This window comes from Fundulus heteroclitus, chromosome 8, assembly GCF_011125445.2.
Source record: "Fundulus heteroclitus isolate FHET01 chromosome 8, MU-UCD_Fhet_4.1, whole genome shotgun sequence".
NCBI lineage: Eukaryota > Metazoa > Chordata > Actinopteri > Cyprinodontiformes > Fundulidae > Fundulus > Fundulus heteroclitus.
Window position 1 is genome coordinate 26013306 of NC_046368.1, and position 23717 is coordinate 26037022.

The 23717-nt window shown below is 40.7% G+C and overlaps 1 protein-coding gene across 1 annotated transcript in view; it reads left to right on the plus strand.

Moving 5' to 3' along the window:
- Positions 1-21809: 21809 nt before the first annotated feature.
- The window catches only part of tnfrsfa (tumor necrosis factor receptor superfamily, member a), a 29287-nt gene continuing 27379 nt past the window's right edge, over positions 21810-23717 (plus strand). The window contains exon 1 of the mRNA XM_012865542.3: positions 21810-22078. Coding sequence (XP_012720996.2) covers positions 22046-22078 — 33 coding nt within the window. The 5' untranslated portion in view covers positions 21810-22045. The remainder of the gene's footprint in view (positions 22079-23717) is intronic.

Below are 23717 nucleotides of genomic sequence, written 5' to 3' on the forward strand. Positions count from 1 at the left end.
TCTCTCTCTCTCTTCAGAAGTGTGAATGTCTCACTTTATCTGACTGTTTTTGAGTGAATTTAATAGCTGGTAAAGATGTCCACTTTAGTCGCTTACCTTCAGTCCCCGTGTAAAGGAAGGAGCAACATCGCCTGCAGCTGGCATGAACAGCATTAAGTTCTTGTCCAAACCCTGACTGATGATAGCCGGTTCTTGCTGTTTTATTTCTTATTTCCTTCATTTCATGGCAGTGGTGCCAAAATGTCAATTTTCTGATCTTTCAGCAACTTTGCCACCATGTTCTGATACGAAAATCCCAACAGAATACAACGAAGACAGAAGGGGAAAAGCACCGTAATAGTCGAACGTGGTCACACAAACATTAGCCAAAACCATGAGTTCACATCTTATATAAAAATAAACACCCCATCTCGGATAAAACAAGTGGATTTAGCCCAGCCTAAAAATCTTGAGTGTTCAACCAGATAGCTTAAAGCATTTGAGTCAATCCTCAACAATTTGACGCAGTCAAACAGCAGATGGAGCTCTATCCTATCTTCTGATTGAATCCCATCTTTCCTGGACATGTCTTGGTATTCTCTGTGTAGGCATGTGTTCAGGGACACGCACGCGCACGCACGCACACACACACACACACACACACACACACACACACACACACATACACAAACACCTTAAAAGCATCCTGTGTGCTATTTCCATGACACGAGGCAGACTCACAAACCTGCCCATGTGCCGGCTCACAGTGAAGTGAGGGTCTAGTCGTGGTTGGCTAGCTACGCCCTGTCTGACAACTCCACATGGAGGACGTACTAAGACTGGAGGCTGCGGGTTCTGCTAGGTTCTGCTCATTTCGGTCGGGCTGCAATAGAGTCACAAGAGTTGTTTTGAGCTTTCTGCACAACATGCATGACATTATCTCCCCCCCCCCCCACACACACACACACACACACACACACTTGAGTTAATTTTTATCCTTTCTAATGTGGTATCTTCACTCAGCCATGCTAACTATGCCGGATGTCATCAGTCCCAGGAAGGCAAACAGGCAGGCAGCAGGCTCTCCCAGCAGGCCCCTGTCTTCCCCTCCAGACGCTCACAAACACACACACACACACACACACACACACATCCCAGAGCCCTCACACCCGTCCTAAATACGCTCCTCCTCTGGACAACTGCTCTGACTCAAATGGATTAAAGATGACTCTCTTCTCTCACATATTTGCCCCCCCCTGTTCCCATTCCCTTTCTCTCGACTTCTCTTTTCTTTCCATGCCGGATGAAAGGCCTCCCAGACACCCACTCCATGCACATACCATTCAGGCCAGGACACACAGGAAGTCTATGTGCTGAACAGAGCGAGAGAGAGAGAGAGAGAGAGAGAGAGAGAGAGAGAAGGGGGGGAGGTCATGGTGGGAAGTGGTGAAGGAAAGGAAGGAGGGATGGGTGGGGGGGTGCGAGAGAAGGGCTAAATGCAAGTCATGTGAAGCTCATGAGAGCCAACCCCACAAAAGATAGAATCTTGTTTTCCTTTTACTAACTCTTTGCTGACACTTTGTGCTTGATCGCAGCATTCTGTTCATTTGGAGAATTCATCTCAGTTTTCATACACAGCTCCATAAAAAGTGGGTTTACACTTAGAAACGCTTCGTTTTTCACGTTGCAGCAAAGTGACTGAACGGATCCTATCTGCACGGCGCCGCGTTAAAATCCACACCGCTTAGTGCAGAACAACGTGAGATAAACGTCTGGTCCGCTAAAGCCAAGCTACTGTACTAAACCGCCGTGTAAAACGCCTTATTGTTGTTTGGAAATTCTGGCTCCCGCAAAAGGCGCTCCGCCGTTTTAATGCGGTTCTACGAGATTAGCCCGAGCCAGAATTTGCCACGGAGCTGTGAATAATTGCATCACGTGGAATGAAAGCGCTCGGTGCGTTTGTTAGTTTTTATGTCGCGCATTGCCTCAGCCTGTGTGAGAGTGAGTGAGGGGGCGGCAGGCTGCAGCCCCAGCACCGAGGGAACGGCGTCGCGTCGCATGCTTTGAATTACTGCACATTTGCGGCTGGTAGACTGCCGGCTGCCAACTGTCTCTGAGCGGATCAGACAGCTAACATCAGCGCTGGTGGCTCAGCCAGGAGTCCTACTTTAATTCACTCTTGCTGTCTTTTCCAGCATACCTTCACTTTTTTTTTTTTTTTTTTAAACTGGAGCTCATTCTGTGCTTGAGGACTTCTACTTTGAACCACTTGCAAAATGTATTCATATCCCTGGAACCTTTTCACATTTCGCCACTTGACAACCACAAACCAACACGTATCTTATTTACTTCAAAGGCATGAACGTACACCACTGGTTCTCAGTTGGGTTTAGGTGTGGCCTTTGACTAGACCATTCTAACACATTATGTTTTGATCTAAACCGCTGTTGTGTCACACTCTTCACGTTCAGTCGATCAGCATGATCGCTGCTCTGTGAGATGTTCAAAGCTTGAGATACCGCTCTATAACCTGACCCCCCCCCTTTTTTTTTTGCGCTTCTCCTCCACTTTGACCCTGACCTGTGTTCCTTTGTCTTCATGATGTTGTTTATCCACTAATGTTCTCAAACAGATCTCTGAGGCCTTCACACGCAGGCAACCCTTTATCAACTAGGTGACTTCTGAAGGCAATTTGTTGAGCTGGATTTTTTTCAACACTGTCCTTTTCCTTTCAACTTGCAATTTGGGTTCATATTTCAAATAAAATCCCAAAAGCATCGAAGTTTGTTGTTGTAATGTGACAAAATGTGAAAAGTTCAAGGGGTGTGAAAAGTTTTTGCGAGGCTCTGTGTTGATGGCATTCTCTTCCCCTAAGTCATACAATATATACACAACACCGTACAAATGCTGAAACCCACGCACATTCCTGTAGGTGGCTCACACACACACACACACACACGCACACACACGCACGTATCTGCCTGTTTACACTCTTTGCCAGACAGCTAATCTTTTTGGCTCTGCAGACTAAACTCTGCCTCCTGTTGAAAAGCTTCTTTGGAGGAGAGAAAAAAAAAAGAGTGTGAGTCAGGTGACATATCAGGCCACAGTACTACAGCGTGATTGCTGCCTTAAAGAGCCCAGCCCTCCTGTGGATCGTGCCCAGGTGCTGCCATGGAAAGTACTGATGATGTCACCACAAAGTCTCCAACAAAAGATAAGCATTCCTCTCTCAATCGTAATAGGATGTGTTAATGCAAAGCCCAACCTAATCCAGACCAAACCAGTCAGGAGGCTTTTTTTTTTTTTACCCCCCCCTCACACCTTCTGTTGCCATGTGACAAGAACCTTTTCTCACTTATGTTGAAATGTTTTTATAGGTTAATGTGCACTGCTGTAAAAAATAAAATAAAATACATATCTTGTGTTTTTACTTTGAAATATTCAAGCAGCTGGCACTGTTAACAAAAAGCTAACCTGAGTTAAAAACAAAAAAAAAGGTTTTTAAAGTAAAGACTTCACATATTAATGGGAATGAACCTATTCGAAGCAACCGGGTCCTGGTGGGGCCAATTATTGCCTTACCAGCAGGATTAATGAATCACCTCAATGGAACGTGGTTGAAAATATAAACTGGTCTGCAATATCCCAGAAAATCACAAATCACGCTCCAATCTAAAACAATTGAAGATAAAACTGGGTGGCCTACAAAAAATTGCTCCAAGAATGCACTGTTGATGCGGGTTGTAACGGTATGCTTGTTTATATTGACAATGGCTATGATACGCCCTTTAACTTCAACAAAGAGGACATAAAAAACAAGACAAAACCGGAAAGATTTTAAAGATAACAGTTTTTGCTGTGACTTAGTCAGTTTCATAGCCCCAGCTACAAAAATCTTGTTTTTAAATGCGGGTTTCTACACTCCTGTAGGTTCACTAGGCATATATGCCAAACAAACAGTCTTGTTTTCTACCTGAACACATGCTGATGGTTTATGTGCCAAACTGAGCACACTGTTCTTTAAAAAGTGACAACAAAAAAGTTGTTTTATATATATATATATATATATATATATATATATATATATATATATATATATATATATATATATATATATATTATAGAGGAGCACAAGCTGTGACTAAACTCTAACATTTGGAAACATTAAAGTTTTTCATGCTGCTACAGTGGAAAAAGAAACCAGGACCAGGACTTTATGTCAGCGTACGCATCTTTGAACAGCAGCAAGGCATGGAGCTCGGTCTGCACTGAACTGAATTACTCATCCAAAACAAAAAGAGTGTAAACATCACAGATAGTAGAGGGACAAAATAGCTGGAGTCCAAATCTAGGTGCCTGCAGCGTCCAACTCCAAAACACTGCACAGCACATGAGACGCGGTGACCAGAGGTGATTTTCACAACAGCTGCACCTTTATGGTGAGTTTAAAAAAGATCTCATACACTGGGTTGTCTAATCATCAAAACAACTTCCAAGCTGTTTAAACTTTTTTCAGTTCTCCAATGTCTGCAGAGTTTTGTTTAAAAAAAAACCATAAACATAACTACAGACTATTTTCAATGGTTTTATTTTTATATAATGTGGCCTTACCACATATCTATATTATCAGTTAATAAGGGAAACCAAACGTCCACGCAGTTCTGTAGAGGCAGATTTTTTTATTTGTTTCTCTAACTAAAGTGAACCATAACATACCTTTAAAACCAAACTCAGTACTGAAATTGTGATTTCCGTGTACCGTTACACCACTAGCTAGTGACTCGTTTATAAGGTCGTAATAACCCACAACCTCTAAATGACGTCAGGCCTGATTTCCCCCAGTTAAGATCAAGCTTCATGATTCCGCAATATGAAAGAGGGGCATCCACGGGTAAGAAGAGAAACCAGCTGTTGACAAAATGAACAACCAACTTACATTTTTCAAAGTCAATGATCACCATGACTTTGGGCAAAATATTCTTTGGACTAATAAGAAAAAAAGAGGAACTTTATGACCCGCATATGTCCCTTTACAGCTACCGTAAAATAATATAAAGAGAAAAACTTACAGGTAGGGCTGGGCAGTGTACGGACCAAAACATAATATCTCGATATTTTTAAGCTGAATGCCAATATACAATATTTATCCTGATATGTTTTTCTTTTTATAAGTAATTATAAAAAGGCATCTCTAAATCAAAGCTTTATTGCAAATCTCTCACAGGCACAATTGTTTTTAACAAACAGCTGCAGATAAATCTGAGAAACGGCTGAGAAATAACCTGCTGGAATACACAAAAATAAAGTCTCGATATTTAAAAAAAATCTGGATATATTCCCAGGTTATACTGAGAGTCAAACATACTGGAGGCGTGGTGGTCTGCGACTGCTCTGCTGCTACATGACCTGGAGGACCTGTGGTAAATCATCTAACTATAAACTCTGACCCCTGGCAGAGAATCGCAGCCATCGGTTAGTGATGTCAAGCTCAAGAGCACTTAGGTTATGCAGCGGGACAATGATTCAAGGAACACCAGCAGATCCACCTCTGAGTGGTTAGAGAATAAAAACACACACAAAAAAGAGAAAATGTAAGCTTTGGAGTGGCCTAGTCAAAGTCTGGACTTAAACGAGATTGCTGTTGCTTGACCTTATTAATCAAGCTATTCACGTTTGAAAAGCTACGCATGTATCTGAATTATAATGATTCTGCAGAGAAGAGTGGGGCTAAATCCCTCCACGTGACGTAAAAAGGCGTCACCAGTTATTACAAATGCGTGACGGCAGTTGTTGCTGCCGAGGGTGATCCAACCAGCTATTCAGGTTTTTCACAAAAGGCCAGGTTGGTTTGGATGGCTTGTTTATTACTTTAATAAATCACATTCATAACCATTTGTAAACTGCTTTTTCATTTAATCACGTTATATGTGTCTAATATTATCAGTGTGTGTGACAAAATAGCGAACCCAGAAGAAATCTGTAAGGTTTTTTTTTTTCTTTTTAAACAGCCCTTCACTTACTATAAATGTGCTTGCAATTCATGACAGTCTATTTCCAGTACATTTCAGCAGGGACTCCCATAACCATTTATCTTCTGCTTTGGCAGATTTTAGGAACTTGATGCTATTTTTTTTTCCCTTTCCTAGCAGTACAAAGAAATCAGTGTTTCAAAGATATTCCAAGGTACACCTAAACAGTCATTTATCCTTCCTAAAGGAGGTCAAAGAGTTGCCTGGTTGGATTTGTTTTTTTTGTTTTTTTAAAAAGGAGTATCACACATGCTTTGTTTCCATCTCACTGACGAGCAAATCTCATCCACACTTTTGAAGTGCTGCTTGCAGTTGCTGTCATGGAGGTAGTTTTGGTCAGAAAAAACTCGTCGCTTTGATCACACCTAGCTTGATGTAAGAATTTGATCAGTTCACCGGGATTTATCGGGAATATATCGATTGTTTTTTCAAGTCAAAATGAAATTATTTAGTCTGAGCAAGCGGCGCATTTGATTGTTTCATCATTAGCCATGTGAGAGAAAGCTTCCCAACAGATTCCAAATGCTAATGTTGATCAGAAGAGGAGAAAGACCTTGGGTAACGCTCTAACACTTTGTTGGTGAACTGATTCCGTCATCAATATCAACTATTACTATTCGCTACTAAACAATGTTGGTGGCAACACAATTGTAAATTTAACTGAGCCTTGTGTCTGTTTGTTTTCAGCTTTATGTTTGTTATGTTCTAAGCGTGGGGCTTGCTGCCGGCACACCAGATGATTCATGGCCCAGATTAGCTCTGACGTCTCTCGGCCCTGATGTTGAACTGGTGTCATTGAGAGAAACCAACTGGCTGTTCACTCCAGAAACTCCACAGGATGATTTAGGCATCATAAACCTTGAAAAATCAGCTTTTTGATGAAAAAATGTCTGTAATAATAAAGTCATCAACCAAATAATTGGTTAATTGAAAAAATCAATCTGTCTCGCTCATAAGTAAAAGAATCGTTCTTCTTTTACGAATTGTTCTTATTTTCTCTTGCAAGGTTTTGTCCGTACTCTGTTACGAGTACTCGGGAAGCTGAAAGATCATGTTGGCAAATAGAAATTAATTTATTAATTGAGCATGCACCGAGCCATCAAAACTGTTAAAATGAAATGAGTCAAACTGTCATGGCTTTGGAAAGACACTAAAGACTTTTCTGATAAAAATTATCTACAGGTTTACTTGAAGTAACAGAGCTGAATGGATATTCTAGTACTGATTGCAGATCATTACATAGATGGCATCATTACAGTTACAGAGTTGAGAATCTATCTTACTTTTAGCTGTGATTGTTGAAGACACACTGGGTTATGCTTATTTGGAGAAACCTAAATTTGGAGAAAATTAATTTCTCTCATTCTAATTTAATGACTAACAGGGATGTGCTGACCTTTGGTCTGCGCGTGTCGCTATAGCTTACGGCTTGATATTTCCTCTGCGTCACGTGACTCACTGTTTTTCCTCTTTGTCTACTGTGTGAAATAGCTTTCAGAAACGGGATTGTGCTTTAGTGCATCACCGCTATTGTTTAAAACACGCCGACTGCAAGGGAACGTCTGTGGAGACGTGCATGCTCAAAAACATGCTGATAAGGATGCTTTTGCTATTGCAAGAGACACGTTGCAGCAAAATCCTGCAATAAAAAAAAAAGCATTTTAATTATATTTATTAGCCTTGCAATTTTGTCATTAAGGTGAAATTTAGGAGATCTTTGAGATTTGTTGTGTGTTTTTATTTGTAGTTTGAAACACTTTTGCCTACAACTGTATTTACATTTTGTCTCTGTACTAGATAAATTACAGAACACTTGTAATATCACTGAAAAGTTTATTTAAGTAACCGAAATTTACTAATGGAAGCCTATTATATAGATCAACACATACACATAATGTTTTAAAGCCTTTATTTGAGTAATTTGGGAATTTTGTTCCACCTCAAGATAATAAAATCATGGCCTTTAAGATTTAAAAAATTGCATCAGACCAACAAAAAAGCAGCATTTATCATGCAGAAATGGAAGCTTTAAAGGTTGTTGTTTTTTCCAAAACGTAATCTTAAACACAAGCCTCTTAGAAATGCATATTCTAATTTGTTAAATATGACTGTACATGTGCATCTCAAATTTTTTGAATATTGTTCTTTTTTCTAGTGTTATGAGCTACCGCACCCTGTGGGTGGTGAAACACCCTCGATGGACCCAGCCCAATTTACCCTTCAGGTGACCCCCACTTAAATATTACTTTGGATGCAAGACGCATGAAACAGAAAAGTAGACCTCAGCTTATTTAATCTACTAAAGTCAAAGAAAGGGTTACAGACACATCAGGTGGGGAAGATGGAGTTGTGGTGGAGGTCCCCCCCACCCTCCTCATCTTGACTTTAGGGTCCGGGTGCCTGGTCCTCCTTTGGGGTGCCGGCACCTAGACCTGGGAATAGGGGATGTGTGTGATGAATGCAAAGGTGTGTATTGTGTCACCCACCCTCCTCTCTCTTTTTTTTTTTAGTGTTTGTGTATTGTGTGTGGGGGCACTGGGGTGGGAGTGAGTGGGACTGCGTTTTTTTTTTTTTTTTGTCCATTTGTCAGGTTGGGTTTGAACTGCTCCCTCTCCCAAGGACATCTCAAGTCTCCTCTTAGTGCGGAGCCTCCCTTTCTTTTCTTTTTCTTCTCATTTCTCTCTCTTCTTCTACTTTTTAATGTAGTGTCCACATAACATGAATTATTCCCTACATAATAAAACCATTTACATATATAAATCAAGCAGAGTGCTTTGGCGAAAGCGATAATGCTCCACTTGTGAGAATAAAATCTGTTGGGCTCTTTCTGGCATTAAGACAACAATTCTTATTGTCACATTGGCAGACAGGACACAAAAAAAAGAACTATGGTGCATGATCTACTGCCTTCCTCTTCTCGATGTCTGCTCGCTTTGGACTTCGTCTGTCATGAAGCCCTGAGTTTTATCTCACATGTTTTTAGGCCTCACTCGTCTTTTTTGACCATATCCCTGGTGTTGGATGGCCACCTTTCTGCCCACACACTGAATCGCTTTCCTGTCTTTATCTACAAGCCAGTTCCTGGTCTGCGTCATACCTCCATCATATTACCCAGAATACACTGGGAAGCTATCGTCTTTATTCTCATGGCCAACAATGTGCTCTTCAGGCGCGTACTACACTCAGGAAAATAGCTTCCAGGTAAGGTACTCCCTCAGCCTGGAATAAGTGACAAAACTCCTTAAATTAAAATTTGGTGTCGCAGACATGATTGAATCTGTTCCTAAAAACTTAGAAGCATCCACATCAGATTGCAGGCACTCTTGTTACATTTTATGGTCTCTTTTTAGACCTTCAAGCTACTTTTAGTCATGATGCGTCGTCTTTCAGGGTTTATGGTTGGAGTGACTTTGCTGCTACATGTCAAATGTTTAAAAAGTTTTTTCGTGTGCGTTAATCCCGCTCTTGGCTAGGATGCTATTGCTAAAAAGATTTTTGATCTCAAGGAGTCCTTTCCTGGTGTAATAAAGGTTACAAATTTGTTAAAGAACCTAAAAGCATACTGGCATATCAGCACAGAAATGGTTCACCTGAAACAAAATCCACTTTCCTTCATGTCCAGCTCAGTCTCTGCACCTAAAACTCAAAGAAAACCTAAAGAAACGTGAAGAGAGCATTAGAGAAGACCAAGAACGGAGAGAGAAACAATCACAGATCTTTCTCTCTGTAAGCTCCACCATAGAGAAATTTAACAGGAGTAGAAGAAGTGCTGTCTTCATGGCAAAATAAAACAAACTTTAATTCAATGAGTTTTTCTTCTATTTTTAGTGTAAGGTTATACGGCTGTAATAAAAGAGGAATTCATTTACACATCTTTACCCGGGGTGCTGGTAAATGTAGCTCTAGGCACATGTCAAATGCACACACAATGCATTTGACATGGTGTGCATTACTTGTGTGTTTTAGCATGTTGTTTGTTTCTTTCTTTCTTTTAGGGTAAAAACCACAGGGCTGAAATTGTGGAGCACAAACAGGGCATATAAACCAGTCTGGGTCTGGTTGAACATAAAAAGAAAGTCATCTGAAGCAAACTCACTGTAACCTCTGTCTTTCTTTTATCTGCTAAATAACATCTCGCTCTTTTTTTTTCTTCAACCCTAAACTTCGTTGAGCTGCGTCCCGTTCGGACTCTTTAAAGCGAGCGGCGGCTCTGTCGGGCCCAGACCTTTTACCTCGCAGCTGCCTCGCTGTTCACAATTAAGCGTTTGTGGGCCTGTGAGGATTCGCCGCGCTCTTCATGTGACGAATACCCAAGTCTCTGATTTCTTGCACGTCAGCATCCTTTCTGTAAACACAGACCGGGGCGCCATTAGGGCCGGCTTTGTTTGGCTCGGTGTGATAGAGAAACGGCAGCGTAATGAGGGGGTCTGTAAGCTGCATTATGGCCCATTCTCTGTGTGAAAGTGGCTTAAGTTCACATAAAGTACATTCCTTTCCCCTTTTATTAACCTCACATCCACCAGTTCTTTCCCAGCACTTGTGGGCAACAGAAATACGACGCAGTGAGGTTGAATTAGAGCCAAATTATCTCTAAATGGACGTTGTCTGGGAAGCGTGAATATATCATGTTACGGCACAGTGACGGGTGTAATCCTGAATACGGCTCATGTGATTCATTTTCATTGAGATAACAGAAATTAACCAGCGACCAGTGGCTGAACAGGGACTGTTGTTGCATATAATGCTTAAGATTTGTGTCTTTTTCCTTTTTATTGGACCTAATCTTATTGACATTTGGTAAGACAATAAACAGACTTTGTGGCTACCTGCTGTGTTTATTCCAGAGTCAACCGCCATGACCTAGAAACTAATTGTCTTTAAAGAATTACTCGACTTGAAGCAACCATCAAGCAGGAAATCTAAGCCAACCCAGGTGAATTGTACCCTCTCAAAAATCATCGAGCGACTTCTTGATAGCTGTCAGAAACATGCGGTGCGTAGCTAATTTTCATGCTTACTAAAGTCTTTGCTACCAAATATAGATCGAGAAATTTGCAGAAGTCAATTTGCCTTGCAAATGTAATCATGCCCTAGGGCTATTTTGCCTGTTTTGCAGCGTTAAAAAGAAGCATACAGTTGGGTTTTTATGCGATAGCACGGGATCTTCAATTCCAGTCCTCGAGGTCCTGCAACTTTCATATGTCTGTCTGCTTCAACATACGTGACCTGAGTCCAATAATCAGGTAAATATCTGGACTCTGGAGAACTTGACTGCATACTGAGGAGGTAATTCAGCCATTTGATTCAGGTGTGTTGGATCAGGGGCACAGATCCCTGCGATAGACTAATACATGTACTAGATTATATTTATATATAAACCCTGGAAAACGTGACGTGGATTTGAATTAAATTCCCCCGATTCAATATGTTGAAGAAACGAATACAGCTGCAAGTGCTGACCAGCTTTGCACATCTGGAGACGGACATTTACCTCACGCTCAGGTTGTACATGTGAGGATCAGTTTTTATGTTTTACCATAGATCTTCAGTGGCTTTTAGTTCTGGTCTTTGGCTGACCCAATCTAATACATGAATAGGGCGCCTCTAAATCAGTGGTCTCAAACTCCGGTCCTGCAACTTTAAGATGCGTCTCTGCTTCGACTCACCTGGCTTCAGTGTGAGCTCATTAGCAGAGCTCTGCAGAGCCTGACTGTATGCTTAGCTGTTGATTCAAGCAGGTAGAGCAAGGGACACATCTAAAAGTTGCAGGAGTGAGGCCCTTGAGGACCTTTTTCTCCTTGGATTTTAACTCACGGTGAGTTTTTGTCTGTGTTTTAATTGTACTTCTTGTTTAGTTTTCTTTCTTTTGTTTATTGTATAGTGAGTTTTATACATTTACATTTATACATCTGTGTTTGTGCAGCACTTTGATCAGCTTCTATGTTGTTTTTAAGTGCTCTGGAAGTAAACCCCTGCTCTAACATGTTTCTCCCAGCTTTGCATTGTATTTAGCTGCATCTATCCGCCGACTCTGACCAGCCTCCATACCTCTGGTAAAGAAACCCCCCACCCCCCTGCATGCTGCAGCCACCCAGGGCCGGATTATCCATAAGGGCCAGTGGGCCAGTGCCCAGGGGCACCAACCATGGGGGGGGCACCACATGACACATGCTTTAAAAATATATTTTTCATAAATTGTTATATTATTTACTTGAAATTGTTGCAAGACCATGCATTATTCGTTTTGTGAACACTGATGTCACAATAATAATAAATGATAAATAAATCAAGATTTTTTTGATTTCAACATTTTAAAATGAGATATTTGAATATTGCTCACTGCTCATATGCCTACATGTAGTTGTGTAAGTTAGTAAATAGTAAATTACATTACAGAAAATGCCCTTGATTATGTCTGATGTTTTTGACCGGAGGACAGCACGGGTAAGGGGCGGGGGGGGCTTTGAGGTATAGTGCCCACCACATTGTCTTAATATGGGCCTGCAGCAACCACCATGTAGAGTTGCGTTGTTCACCGTGATGGGCAGAGTTCTCCACCACAAATGGCATTCAGCCAAAAAGTGAAATTTTGGTCTGAGCTGAGCTCACTAGCACACCTTGTTGTTTTATTCCTATACCTGACCTGTAGGGCTCTCTCTTTGCAACCCTTCTGTTATGGGAATTTGATTTGTGATTGGATGATTTTTGAAAACCATGTTTTGAAATAGTGTATCCAAGTAAGGGGGTTAATACAGCTGCTTGCGGTGCTTTTATTAGTAAAAAATTATTTAAACGTGTGCATCCCTTTCCTGCAACAATACAGTACGATGTGTTGGTCTATCACTTAAAATTCCAATAAAATAAATTTAAATCTCTCCCACACAAGAAAGCACACATAAGGTACCTTTACTGTATGTATGTCTGTGTGTGTATAATATATATACATATATATATATATATATATATATATATATATATATATAAAATCTCATGAGCTACAAAGTGTAATTTTAGTCCCTTTGTTAAAGTGTGTCTAATTGATAGTACTGCTTTTGTTGATATGCTTTTGCCTCCACTCGTGAGCCTGACAGCTGGAGAAGGAGGGCTGAAAGTCCTGCTCCGATCCTCCTCACAGACGAGAGGAACGTAAACAAAAACTTCAGCTTCTGTGTCTCAACGCGGCCCTTGGCCCAACATTCACAGCACTCTCCTGCCCGTGGTCGGTGCTCTGGCTTAATCCCTTTTAGAAAGGCTAATAACTACATCTATTGAATTGCTGTGACCAACATTACAGGCATAAACAACACAATGAAATCATCACAGAAAGTTTAAGTTCCGCGTGCGTCAGCTGTTTTAAAGAAAGCTTATCCTATTTTCAGCTGTAAACAAGGACAAAGTTTTAATGTAGGGCATTACTTCTATTCTACTTTTACCTTTTTAATATTTAATTGCAAAATATATTTGGAAGATAGGCATTACATAACCGTTAAATGAATCGTTTTTATAGTTCAAATAATAGCGGTCCATCATTAACAACCAGTGCAATCACTGCTTTTGGTGGAAATTATATTTTTACATGGCAAGTCGTTTACTAGTAGGCGTAGCAGAGTAACAGACGGACCGACAAACAACCCCAGCAGTCTTATGATGCAGGCTGCTGATTCTCATTAATAGAAGGGTTCAAAGTAATAGCAGGGTGGCGTTCAATCAGTGAGGTCATTCAATCTGTGAAAAAAAAATGGGTGGGCCTTGTTTTAGGTTGATTGCAGCAATGTGAGTCCTAGTTACAGTCAATTGTCATTTGGACTTTGCACTTATTATAAAAAATATTTATATAAGTAGCCTATATAAAATTAGTTGGAACATGAAAAAAATGAATGCAAATGTGTTCATCCCCCTCCTCTCCCCCCATTGACGTTTTGCCAATTTTGTTACATTCCAACCTGTAATTTCAATCTTTTATTAATCCTTTTTTTGTGTGATGGGTCTGCACAGAATAGTTAAAGATGTTATGCATGCTGAGGTTTCAGGTTAATTGGTCCTCTTTGCTGTTTGCTGTACAATTAAAAAAAAAAATACACCTTCAAATTATTATTTTGAAGATACTGTATTGTAAATTAAATGGTAAAACCTCTCAAACAATCCATTTTAATTTTGAATTGTGAGGCAACAAAGCATGAAAAATGCAAAGGGGGGGGGGGGCACTTTTCCAAGGCACTGCATATATAGTGTTTTTACATATGAAGAACAGCACAAACATAAGCAAATGCAGAAAACGCTCAAATGCTGTAACCATAATGATGTGGGAAAATATTGCAAAACCTACCACTGAAATGGATGAAAGGATTGGCAAAGATTAGGCTAATGAACGGCTCTAGGGGGAGCCCAGAAGGCACAGCGACCTGTGAATATTGCTACTAGAAGACACCTACACACGTAAAATCCAGCAATGGGCAAGACGCGCTCACCATTGTCCCAAAGCAGAATGAACAATGCGGGTTAAAGAAGGTTTAGTAAGAAAACACTGACTGGCCTAAAGAGAAACAGGGCAACGGTTTATAGCTTGAAGACAGGAAGATTGTCCTTTTTGGTTCTTGTGGCTGTGAACAGTTAAAGATGACCCCTAACACAGAGTTCAAACAGGAGCACACCTTTATCTATAGTGGCCAAGGCATTGTAGTATAGGAATGTTTCTCATACTGAGGTGCCAGGCCTGTTTAGTTATAGATCAGTTTGAAAAGCTCCAAAATATTGAGTTAAGTAATGTTGCCTTATGCCAAAGGGGAAAAAAAACCTCTTAAAACATGGCTTTCAACAAGCTGACCTCAAACTCACCAGTGACCATGATTTCAGAGCAACAAGATTATAGTTATATGAGGGGAGCCCAATCCACAGACCAAAAGAAAACACTCAGAGTTACATCAAACATGCGGTTTCTGCAGGAAATAAAAACAAGAAATGCAGAAGAAAATGCAGAATGTAGTCCAACCCTCCTGGGTCGGATTTACCTGTTCACAGGTACCACGGGTTGATTGTGTATTTGGGACACCACTGCAGCACAAGAAAGTCGTTTAAAAACACACACATCTTCTACTTATTATTTTTACCTCCTTCTCGTTTCTTTTCTTGGACCAGCAAGTGAAACAATGCCCCGCAGGCGTCACAAGATAAGTGACTGACGCTCAGGAAGGTTTCCCTTCCTTTTATTTTCTTTTTTCAGCCTTTTCCTCTGCAGGTCACTTCTGTGTAGAAGAAGAAGAAGAAGAAAAAAAAAACTGATTTAGCACCATCTGTTTTACACACACACACACACACACACACACACACACACACTAATACTTACGAACTCGGCTTGTTGCACATCTCCCACACAGGATATGCAAATTTTGGCCGAGCCGCATAACCTCTGGCTATTAATTTCCCTTGGTGGTAAAGTTAAACGTTTATCTTCATAGCAGAGACAATAAATTGTAAAAAAAAAAAAATCTGTTGACATATTTGCCGGGGTTCAGGAATCCACTATCTGAACTAATCAACCTTGTGACCATAAATACGGACTTGGTCAGGACAAGGCGGCAAACAGCTCAATCACACGCTTCCTGTTTTTGAGCACGTAGTCGGTGACCTGAGAAGGAGGAGCACAGGATGTTCTCCAAGTGGAAGATGCACAGATTTCCTAGACAGCTTTTTTTAATGGAGATACGTCGCATCTGTTCTAGAGCTGGATGGATGTTGTGCTGTGTTTTTCCCTGTAACAACAACTAAAACGTCGGCTCCCTCTGTGCCGCTGAGGTCAACGGTCTCTTTAAAACTTGCCACTGGAGCTTCAGACACTCAGATGTTCCAGTTCCCGTCCCCCTTTAAGCAGTTTATCAGCGTTAACGGCAAACAGATGTAACCTGTGGCTTACATACACTGGGAGAAGAAAAAAAAAACAACTTTTATTTTGTCTCACTCTGACGTTAAATTTGACTAAACTTTTCCTCTTTTGGGTCAGCTGGATTACATGAACTGTTTCCATGGACTAGAGAGCAGAATAGAAAGAGGGGAAAGTTTTATAAAAAAATTTTTTACTTAAGGTAACTTTAGCTTTCTTCATTTTCATATTCATGTCCTTAGTATTTGGTAGAATATGGCTTTAATCAGACATTTTGGGTTTCCTTCCACAAGCTTCTCAGTGTTTGCTCTAAGTTTGGCCCATTCTTCCTGACTGAGTGGTGTCAGGTCTGCAGGCCGCTGTGCTCACTCCCCGTTTTTTTTAACTCTGTCCACAGATTTTCCATAGGATGGAAATCAGGGCTTTGTGATGGCCACTCTAAAACATTGACTTTGTTCTCCTTAAGCCACTGTGTATAAAGTTTTTTGCTGTATGCTTATGGTAATTGACCATTTGAATGTCTGGAAAGTGCTCCTACAATATTTCCACATGGTGTTTTTTTTCTCCTGTCATCATCTCTATTTGTGAAGAGTAGTCAGCACATGTTGCTGCCTCCTCTGTACTTCACAGTAGGGATGGTACCTTAGGATGGCAAGCAACCTTTTCAATCATTACGGTCAAACACTTCCGTTTTCGTTTCATCGGAGCACAGGACATGTCCGTAAAAATGTAGCTTCTGGCCTTTTGTTGTTTTTTTGCAGTAACGGCTCGGTACTCTCTGTGTGGCCTTACAGCCCATGATGCTGGACCAGGTCTCATTTCAATGTGGATACTAAGCTAGACTCCCTTACCAGCTTCAGCCAGCATTTCAGCAAGGCCGTCTGCTTTTGTTCTAGTGACGACGTGCACATTTTGTACCAAAACAAGTTCATTACTGGGACACAGAATGCCATGATCCTGGTGTGTGAGAGAGAAAGTTTCTCTGCATGCATGAGATCTTTCCTCGAACGAAGGATCTCTGCCGGCTGCAGACTGAACACCTGTCTGCAATGACCTGGTCCGGCTGTTGGGGATGTGAGGAGCTGCTGGACGGCCAGGCTTTGCCTGATGGTCAACCTACTTGGTAGAGTCGAGCCCACCCACTGGTCCTGCTTGTTTCTTAAGCACAGTACTTATGTTACGCTTCTTACCTTCCTCAAGCTCATTACCCGTTATCTCCGTGCCTCTCAGGCTGAAGCCGTCTCGTTGGTTTCCAATCCACCTCTGGATCACCTCTGCTAACCCCTCCATGGCACATCCAGTCCAGAAATCTATCCACGCTCCTCCATCTACAGTAGTCCCCTGCCTGGTTGCTCTCTAACCCCCTCTGTTCAGTCTCCACCTGGGTGTCAACCCTCCGTCTGCTCCGCTCTTATCAGAATTCCTCTTGGGACACAAGTCTCCTGTTGATCTCCCTAAGTCGGGATGCCACCAGGATCCCTGGCTCCTCTCAGTCTTAAAGAGTAGTTAAACCAAGAGGCTAAGAGTCGCATACAAGGCCATGAAATGATCATCTGTGCTTTCTGAAACTGGTCGAAGGTCTAGTAAACACACACTACCAGGCAACAGTGTGGACTCACCTTCTCATTCAGTGGTTGGTCTTTGTTTCTATGGCCACCTCTGGGAGCTCCTTCAAGGCAGTCGAAAACCATTTCAGGTGACCAACCTCATGAACCTCATCGAGAGTAGGCCAAGCGTGAGCGAAGCGGTAATCAAAACGGCTTTGTGTTTGACACATAATTCTATATGCTTTGAGTCATAGTTTGGATGTCTTCACTATGTATCTGCAATGTCGCAAAAATAAGGAAAAAACATTGAATGACAAAGGTGAGTCCACACTGTTGCCTGGTAGTGTGTGTGTTTACTGGACCTTCGACCAGTTTCAGAAAGCACAGATGATCGTTTCATGGCCTTGTATGTGACTCTTAGCCTCTTGGTTTAACTACTCTTTTAGACTGAGGGGAGCCAGAGACTGGTCACTTTTGGCTGGTAGAGTAGGAAGTGGTAAACTTGTAAATTTGAGGAAAACAAAAGCAATTATGCAGTCCTAACTGACCCAAAACAGGAAGTTTTTTTTGTGTGTGATTTAATGTCAAACAGTGAGGAAGAAGGGGTTTACATGACTCTATGCAGTGTACGTAAATATTTGATTCCAGCTGTATCCCTATGAGATCAGTCACAGTTGTGTTATTATGGTGTGTTTGCATAGGGAGTGGGTTTTTGTTCTTATCAGCTTTAAACCCACCAGGGCATTTTGTCGTACCAGAGGACCTTCTGATTGTGATAACCTCACCCAGGTCCCCCCCCGCCTCTCTGTAATGTCACTATCATGCCTTTGGTCACAAGATATCCTGCTAATCACTGGAATGTTTCATAACACTGCGGTTTCAATAGGCAGGAGAACGAGAAGTGAGCCGCTCGCCCGGCGGCGTTTGAACGCGGCGAAAAAAAATTGCCCAATCCTTGTTTCATCACTCCAGTGTCTGGTCAGTAATGTATTTCTCCCGGTTTAGATTTATTTGTTTGCTTGTTTCTCTGAAATTACCCTGGTACGGTCAGCCCAAATGTCTTCCGCTTTCTCCCCTTCCCCAGACATGCGGGCTTTAAACCACAGGGACAGATAAGATTTTGTCTGCAGGAACCAGATTTGACAGGATGTTTATTTGATGTTTCTTAACATAAATTGGTGTCATTAAATCCAAGATCAGCTGCTCTATAAACAGCAGACCTTTCAAAATAGGATAAAAGATTTTTTTTTTTTTTTTATAAAAATAAAGTCAAATTGCAAGCAGAAATACACATTCTTCACTAAGTGCAATGAGGAATGGAGGTCTGCTTTTGCTTGGAAAATGCTTTTTGGTCCCATTTTTTGGATCATTCATTCACTTCTGTTGCACATTAGCCATTTATTACTTACAGGTTACACATTATATAGCCTAGCTAATGAGGCTGGAGAGTGTGACCAGCGGGTAAGCGAAGCCTGATCAAAGTTTATTTGTATAGCCAATGCAAGATCAACCTCATCTTGCTCGGTAAAATGGGAATGAGGCTAGGACTGAAAGCTGCTGAGGAAAATAAGATTTTCAGCAATGATTTGAAATAATCCTGAGTCTGGAAAACTGTGATCTGAAGAAGAAAGGTTGCTCCAGAGAAAGAGTCGTCCCTGGGAAGCCTCAAACAAAGCATCTTCAGAGCAGACATAAATGACTTAACTTGTCAAAATGAATATTTTCACAATCTCCCTGTCTATAATTAGTGTTTCAGAGATGTCAAATGTCCATCCTCCTAGGAGAAATATGTCGCTCTTCTTATCCATGCATACTGAACTTGATTCCCAGAACTCTGTACCTTGCAATCCTATTTATGTCCCTTAAACTTTGTCACATGTTACAACCACAAATCTTAATATATTTTATTTCATTATGATTTTGAATATGATAGTTTACGACGGTGAAGTGCAAGAGAAAGGAAAATCTCTCCAGCCCTCTTTGATTCAATACAGCTGAATGCAATTGAGTGCAGCCTAATGTTTTCAAAGGTCACATAATTATCAAATAGTGTGTAAGGTAATGTGTGCAATTTAGTTCCCCTGCCACTCTGTTCATGGATTCAATTTTAGATATCCAAAAGGAAAAAAAAAACTGTTTCAGACATCTCAGACATGATTAAACACACTGACAGAACAAAACTTCTGGGAAAAATGACCTTTAGAGAATAAGGACCAAAGCATTTTTGGGGATTGTAACACATACCTGCTAAGTGGAAGGACAATTGTGCACAATTTCTTTTTACAATTAAAATTTTGACAAATCTGGCATGGATTTGCATTCAGCTCCTCTTATGTTACTTGTTCTACCAAGTAACATAAGAGGAGCTGAATGCAAATCCATTTTTCAGTTTTGTTGCAGTTGCAGCTGCGAGTCTTTTTGGAGAATGTCTCTACTAGCTTTTGACATCTGGACACAGATGTTTTTGTCCTTTCTTCTTTACTAAATAGTTCAAGCTCAGTCAGATTGGATGGACATTTCCCCAGTGTCAGCTGTTTGCAGCCTCCAAAAGGTTTGTTCCAGGATTGGTGTGTATTTAGCTCCATCAATATTATATTTAATAGTGTCCCTGTCCCTGCTGAAGGAAAGCATACCCACAGCATGATGCTGCCACCACTTCTCACCACAGTGTGCTTGGAGTGATTTGCAGTGCTACTTTTCTTGGACACATATTATTGCGGATGCTGTCCAGAGAGTTTGATCTTGGTCAAATCTGACCAGAACCCCCAAGAAATTGTGGATTTATCATTTCATCAAAATACCAAAGAGTGCAATAATGATATTATAAAGGACTGGATTGAAGCAACTCTTATTCAATGAGTTAAAATACATCAAGAGTTATGAGTTCACTCTGCATGCTATTAAGACCACTGTTCTCTATTATACACTGGAGTGCTGATTTTGCCGAAAAACTGAAGTCACTGGCCGCCATCTTGCTACTCCCTGCTCTCAAAGAACCCCATAGGATTTGGTTGCAACAACAAGCATTTTTCTGGCTGTGTGAAAACGTTTCATAGGTAATTCTACAGTCAGTGGATGTACTAACACTATCAACTACTAGGAAATTAGGTGCTGAAATATTTTACATGTTATTCATATTAAATATATATAGATGTATATATTAATATGTGTATATGTATATATGTATATATATATATATATATATATGTATACATATATGTAAATATATGTTTTTGTATATTGTTATTTATATATTTATAATATATAAATAACAATATACAAAAATGTTTGTTTATATATATATATATATATATATATATATTATATATATATATATATATATATATATATATATATATATATATATATATATATATATATATATATATATAAAAATAACGTGCAAAATATTTCATCACATGACTTTCTCAGTACTTGATAGTTTTAGTACATAACATAAAAGTATATGGCATTTCACATTTTAAAAGTCTTAAGCCCCCCCCTGAACATGAGCAAATCCTCGTTATTTGATGCTGTAGTGCACATATTCCCTAGTTACTGGGGGGAAATAGGGAGTACCAATATGGCGGCTGGTGGCTTCAAAGCGACTCGTTCTAACAGCGGGCCAGTGTATAATAGAGATCAGTGATTATGATATTGGGTCTGCTGGATGGAGTCTCACTGCAGTAGACCGCCTCACCTGACACAGAGTTACAGTGTCCTATATGCCAAGTGCTGTTAGTACACCTGGGGGAAAACCGAACAACAATATGATTTTCTCTAAATGTCCACCTAGTCCTCTACGTTGCAACAGGACTAGGTGGTTTGTGGCAAAGGGAAACAGGACTTCATAGAACTTTGTTTTGCTGTAAAAATGACTTTCATCTGACCACTCTTCCATGAATGGCACATTTATGCAGTGCATGTCAACAAATGATCCCACCTGAGCTGTTGTTTCTATTTTTTAGGGTATCAGGAGGGAGGGGTGGGTGAACATTTTTGCACACGTCACACTCTAAAGATACTTTAACCACAACATAGCATCTTTCCTGAAAATCGCAGAGGCAGTTGACTTGTAGACCCCAGTGCTTAGTCTGGGGTGTGGAGATACAAAAAAAGACAATTTAGAAGCATATTGAATAAATCAGGTTGCACATTTGAGACAGCTATTTTATTTCAATTGCAATCTCATTACATTGCCGTAAGCTATATGCAATGAAATTTCGTTTTGGGTGCACTCTGTGCATACAAAGTGACAATAAAGTTTGTCTAAGTCTCTTATTACCTGCCTGCTCAATTATTAGCCCTAGAAAGAGAAGGCGTCCTGATTGGCTGGCCGCAGAGTGACGTCAGCCGCTGTTCTCGAGGCACTGAGGGGGAAAATCTCATTCGCTCTCAGACCGTGAGTACCTCCGCTCAGGGAAAAAAAAAGCGCTGGGAAGTTCAGACTCTCTGAACTCATGCAAGAAACCGGATGACGGATAGATTTTAAATTGGACTCGTGTGTCCGTGTTTGTTTTTCGCTTTGAGTTTCTTTTTTTTTTTTTTTTTCAAAGTCACTTCGGAACGAGACTTGCCCTGGGATCGACTCTCACCTCGAAGTTTCCAAGATGAACTTCGATCCGGTGGTCGGGAAACTTTCTGTAAGTCAGACACGACTTTAAAACCTTCCGAAGGCTCTTTTTTGCTGAATGAAAATGTTAACCACGTCTGCCTGTTGTTTTCCTCCCCCTTCGTTGACGCCGCTTTAATGTTTGTGTCCGTGTAATAGTTTAGTAACTCGTACTAAGTGGTGGACTGTCTCTAATAAGCGGGTCATAGCGAATTTAGCCACAGTAAAGTCACAATGGCGTTAAAAAAAATATTAAACGTCTTTGCGAAGCTGAAATCACGGCCAGGCCTGTGAACTTGTGAGGAGATAAAAAAAAAAAAAAAAAAAAAAAAAAACAAGCCCCCTCATTGTCCCGCAAGAGCTCGTACACAGGAAGCGACGCTGTTTGTTGTTGCTGTGGATGTGCGTGTTTATTTCTCTACACGTTTAATCATTTTCCCCCTCCTTGGCTCTTGCTCCTGACTCCATTCCTCTGGACAGAACATGTGCTGCATCCTTCACCCTCCCTCGGTCCAACGTCGCAACAAAAAAAAAAAAAAAACGCCATCTGTGTGGGAGATCATGTGGTCAGATTGTACAGGCATGCCCCCATATGATGGCCCTGGGCAGAGCCGGTCCTAGATGGAGTGGGGTCCAAAGCGCGCTTTGATCACGTGGGGCCCCCGTTTCCACCTTATCCGTCCAGGATGAATCCACTTTAGTTGGTTGTGGGAGCTAAAAGCTTGTCCGAGCTTCCTTCCTGTCTACAAAACAAACAACAACAACCGCTTTTTTACTAACATTTTCATTTATTTATTTATTTATTTATTTTTTACAAAGAAGCTAGAGATTATTTTCCCGAGGGACGGAGGAAGGAGGCGCCTGCGGTCGTCCTGAGTAAACACGTACTTAGATTGAATCGTGCAAACCATTTCCAGTCAGAATAACTGGCTGATATACAGTAAAACTGTGTGACAAAGAAGGTAGAATTAAATAGAATAAAAAAAATATTTCTTTTTGTGGTTTAACTGAACACTATTTTATTATGTTTTTACACTGTCTTACTTACCTAATGGGCACTTGATTTAACACACTACATGCTTTGTTCTGATTATCTGTTTCACAGTGTCACATCATTGGTGGGACACCATGTTCTGCCTCTATATCCCCATAATCAATCAAATCTTTTAGTAAATAACAGCAGTTTAAATGTTTATTAAAAAGTTATCTTACAAAAATCCTGTTTTTTCGAGAATGGTGTTGATATAACATGGAAAGTGTCCACATTGGTGCCTCAGGGATTAACTCATTTATGCTACATGAAGATATTAACTGCCTATAAGGTTTTACCAGAACCAAACTTTATGAACTCTAAACTCTCCCTTTAAGGCACCAGCAATCACAGCACCCCTAATTTCAGTTTTTCTCTTTCTTTGCTTGACCCTCGCGTCGCCTGACATTGCGTTTTAAATGAAAAGCAGCAAATGAATAGTGGAGACAGGTTTATATCTCCGGCTCATTGATCTAGCTTGGCAGTAGAATGAGATGTACGATGCAGGTTGGGTAGAGAGTGGAAGGATGGGTCAAGAGTAACCAAGTGTGGTAACTAGAGTCGACGCAAATAAGCATTTATTTGCTGTTACATCGTGCGTCAAATGTGACGCACGATGCAGAAAAAAACATTTTTTTTC